The following is a 4,192-nucleotide window of genomic DNA, read 5'->3' as shown; positions in this document are numbered from 1 at the left end:
TGTTGGGGGGTGATGGATACGGGGGAGGTTACTCATGTTGACACCAGTGTGGAGGTGGCTTTAGGATGGCATATTCTTATTGTTTTTTTTACCCTAAAAGAAAGAAAATAAAAAAAAATCCATGTTGCTGGTTTATGGGCTGTTGACTATAACCTACTGTAGTGTGTGACCTGCTCAGGCCAGAAGCTTTCAGCAGGAGAAAATAAGACACTGTGCCCCCGAGATGATTTGTTTGAATTGTGTCTGGACGAGGATACGAAGAAATCCCGTGCATCTCATTTATTCGCTGCGTGTTTTGCACATCACGCATCATCACACCCCCCTCCCCTGCAACCCAGCCACCTCCACTGCACAATATGTCCGACTCAACAACGCACTTAATTGGTCTATCATTAGGTCCTCGAATTTTCAACCCGGTTCCATCGCAAATAAACGTAAGGCTATAGTATCTAAACATATTATTTGATATTAATTGAGAAAATGCGACTCTAACGAAAACTTGCCTTGTCTTGACAATAGCTTTTTATGACGCTTCAATAGACAAAATAGTTGTAGATTTTTATTTTTTCTTCTTCTTTTTTTCTTTTTTTTTGCAGCCTCTAACTGCAGCAAACATTGTGGCGTTTTGCTGTGCAGCATCCATAAAAAAAAACCAGGTGATTATTGCGATGTAAGCGACGTAAGCAAATACTAGAGTTGAAAAAAGACCAATGTGTTGGCGTCTTGCCTGGCAGAGTATAGTCTCTGCACTTGTTACACTTCGTAACGGCTGTGTTGAAGTGCGGTGCCTCCCCGCAGTCGCATTAGAATGATTCAGGTCCTTAGTCAGTTATTAATCAAACGTAAAAGTTGTCATTGTGAAGTATAATTATGATCTGATTTGATGATTAGGCCTACTGCTGCATTCATGTGGATGTCGCATTCGCATTGATGAAGTGGAGTAATATTTAGTAATATATGATGGGAATACTGCGTGTGACGTGGGCGTGGCCTCCTCCTGATAAACAACACACTAGTTTTTTTCAGTCTGCCTTCCATCCACTCATCAGGTCGACAGTACATACTGTATAGCACTTGTTTATGACTGTTTTTGGGTCCGCCATCCACCGATCATAACAGTTTTCACATGTGTTATCTCAAATTTCACAACTGGAAAAAAACGCAATGTTTACCTGAATTTCTCACATGCGAAAAAATGTGTACGTGTGATAAATCCACATGCGTCACCCTGGACTGTCTGCCTGCACTGTAGATATGAGTATTAACTATGTCTGTAATCCGTAACAATAATGATCCAGATATTCAATATGATGATGATGTGCAGCTTAATCATACAATTACCTGGTTCATCATTGTTAACCTCCGAAAATGAAATACTAATCAGGCCCTTCAATTGAAGTTTTTCAATTGTGATGCCAATACAATGCCCAAGACCAGAACCATACTTTTTCAATCACTGATGTAAGACAATGAACCTGTCGAATTAAAAAAAAAAAATTAACCCAAAATTCTGAAATATTCATTAATATTTAGTTCTATCAACGTGGTTTAGTAAGTGGGAAAGAGTTTTTTTTTAAACATGTGATAATGCTTTGGGATTTTGAACAAGAGAGTAGTAGATACTTGAATGTGTTTTTTTTCTTCTCTTTTTGTAGGAATTTCCGATCCCCCTACACTGCTCACTACAGACCCTTGTTTCGAGAGGCCATGATTGGGCTCCACGACGCCTCGAGTTGCCTTACCCTCCTGGTTCTCCTGACGGGGGCTTCCTTCTTCCATACGTCCACCACCAACCCAATCGCTGTCCCTGGAGATGTACCCATCCCGCACAAAGATACGCCTTCTGGACTCATGACATCATCAGCAGGTGACGGGCAAAGGAACGATGTGGGGAGACAATCAATTAAGAAGGAAGAGCCAGAGGAAGAAGAAGAGGAGCTCTTTAAGGATGTGGATCCCAAAATGCTAGCGGCGGTTCTACTAGGGGCCCTGAATAGCACACAAGCAGAGAGAAGGCGTGAGAGAGAGGAGCGCGGTAGCATGGAGGAAGAGGGGGAGGAGGACGCGATGAAGGCTGAATTGGAGGAGGTTCGAGAAGCAGAGGCCTACAGACAAGTGAGAAGGACCATGGAGGGAGAGGACCGAGACAGAGACGGCCGACAGGAGCTGGAGCTGTTGATGGCCACACAGGGAAGGGATCGGGAAAGACAGGAGGAGGAGGAGAGGAAGAAAGCTCAAGAGGAAGAGGAGAAGATGACAGAGAAGGTGACCAGCCGTACCAGCAGCCAGACGGTCCAGGTCCAACAAACCCCAGAGCAGCAGCCCCCCGCCAATCAAGACAGAAGAGGGGAGGACCAACAGCAAAGACCGAACGAACAAGACGGCATCGAGGAGGAGGAGGAGGAGCAGCTTAGCCCAGAGGAGCTGAGGAGCCTGGAGACAATGATGAAGGAGTTCCCTCGTCTGAACACAGCCACCAAGAGGGAGGGAGATTCAGAGGAGCAGCAACGGAGAGAGAGCAGGGGTTCAGCAAGCAGCTACAATGACATCATACCCACGGGCAAAGGAGGTGACCTCAAGAAGAAGTTGAAATGGCAAGAGGAGACGCAGAAGGGCTGGAACTTCCCGTCGTTTCGAGGAGGCAATTTCATGGATGACTTCGCGGTCGGTAGTAATAACGCCGGCAGTAACGCAGCAGCAGCAGCAGCAGCACAGTCCCAAGTTGTTCCAGCAAATGAGGAGGAAGATGAAGATGAGGAGGAAGAAGAAGAAGAAGAAGTGTTGAGTCCGGAGCAGGAGGAGGCTCAGGCCAAAGCGGAGCAGGAGGAGATGAGGAGGCAGGCGGCCGAAGCCCAGAAGGCCAAGATGGAGGAGGAGAAGCTGGCCGACATTGCCTCGGACATGCTGCTGCGCTACATGGTGAAGCAGACCAGCGGCAACAAGAAGAAGTACGGCTCATACAACAACAACAACGCGGCGGAGGACAAGAGGTCAGACGAGGAGCAGGAAGCAGCGATGTCGGACCAGGACGACATCGACCCCCAGACCATCGACAAGCTCATCGAGATCTCCAGCAAGCTCCACCTGCCCGCCGACGACGTGGTGGACATCATCAACGACGTGGAGAAGAAGAAGAAGAAAGACGTGGCGCCCGAAATGATGTCCCACTGGCAACAACAGCAACAGCCTCTGACCCAACAGACGTCTCCCTCGTTCTCCTCCACCGCCAACAAAGGTTTCTCGCCATCGAGGGTGATTTCAACCAATCAAAACGGCTTCCCCGTCTCAAACGACAAACCCTCGGCGGCCACCGTCAACCTCCTCAAAACGTGGTTCCAGGAGAAATCCTCGCCGCCGCAGACGACCAGACCGCAGTTTGATCTCTGGGGCAAACCGGCCAAGCCTCTCCAAAGGACCAATCCCAATCCTTGGCCAATCCGACCTCAGAAGCCTCTGTCAATGCAAAAGGACTTCTGGCTCAAGTCGCCCAAGTCTGTTTGGAGTGGCTACCCGTACAAATACCCATCCTACTACCAGAGGAAGCCCTATTACCCAGATTTCTATCCTAACACCAGACCCAATCCCCGTTACTACATCCACAAACCTGCTCTCGCCCTCAACAACTTCGACGACGCCAACGCTTTCCCTCCCAGGCGCAGGTACCACAGCTGGGTCCAACCCCGTCTTAGAAAGCCCCCCGTAGGCCGCCAGCAGAGCCCTTACTACGCCAGCTACCCCCTCCCACTCTACCCTGGGACATATCAGCCGTACCAGATCCCCAAATCACGTTCTCCCCCCAGACTACCTATGCCTATGCCCCCTCAACGGAAGCAGTTTTATTACTCAGCAGGAGCAGCACCTGCACTGCAGAGAAATAACGGTTATTATGCTGGAAGGCAGCCAGACAGCAGCGGCAACAACCGTGACACTCTGGAGAAATACATACAGCGGATTCTCCAGAGCCCACGAAGGTTTGAATGAAGTGGGGGGGATGAGAGGAGAGTAAGGGTACTGAGAAATGGAAAAGAGGAGAGATGAGCGGAAAAGAGGTTATTTCTATATTAGTTTGGTTTGCTGGTATTTTATTTATTTTTTTACATATGTAACACGTGTCTTTCTCATCTTTGAATTGGTTGTGATATGGACAAGGACTCGACAGAGGAATTTTTCTCTTCTGGATGAAATGAAATTT

General features: G+C 48.1%; 1 protein-coding gene across 1 annotated transcript; it reads left to right on the top strand.

The window, feature by feature from the left end:
• Positions 1–1,707: 1,707 nt before the first annotated feature.
• Positions 1,708–3,981, top strand: vgf (VGF nerve growth factor inducible; the record flags this gene model as incomplete). The annotated part of the gene is made up of 1 exon (XM_080052404.1): positions 1,708–3,981. The coding sequence occupies one exon, from the start codon at positions 1,708–1,710 to the stop codon at positions 3,979–3,981; it is 2,274 nt and encodes a 757-aa protein (XP_079908530.1).
• Positions 3,982–4,192: the final 211 nt, after the last annotated feature.

This window comes from Ammodytes marinus (assembly GCF_949987685.1).
Source record: "Ammodytes marinus genome assembly, chromosome: 23".
Lineage (NCBI taxonomy): Eukaryota > Metazoa > Chordata > Actinopteri > Uranoscopiformes > Ammodytidae > Ammodytes > Ammodytes marinus.
This window is presented reverse-complemented; position numbering and strand designations above follow the sequence as displayed.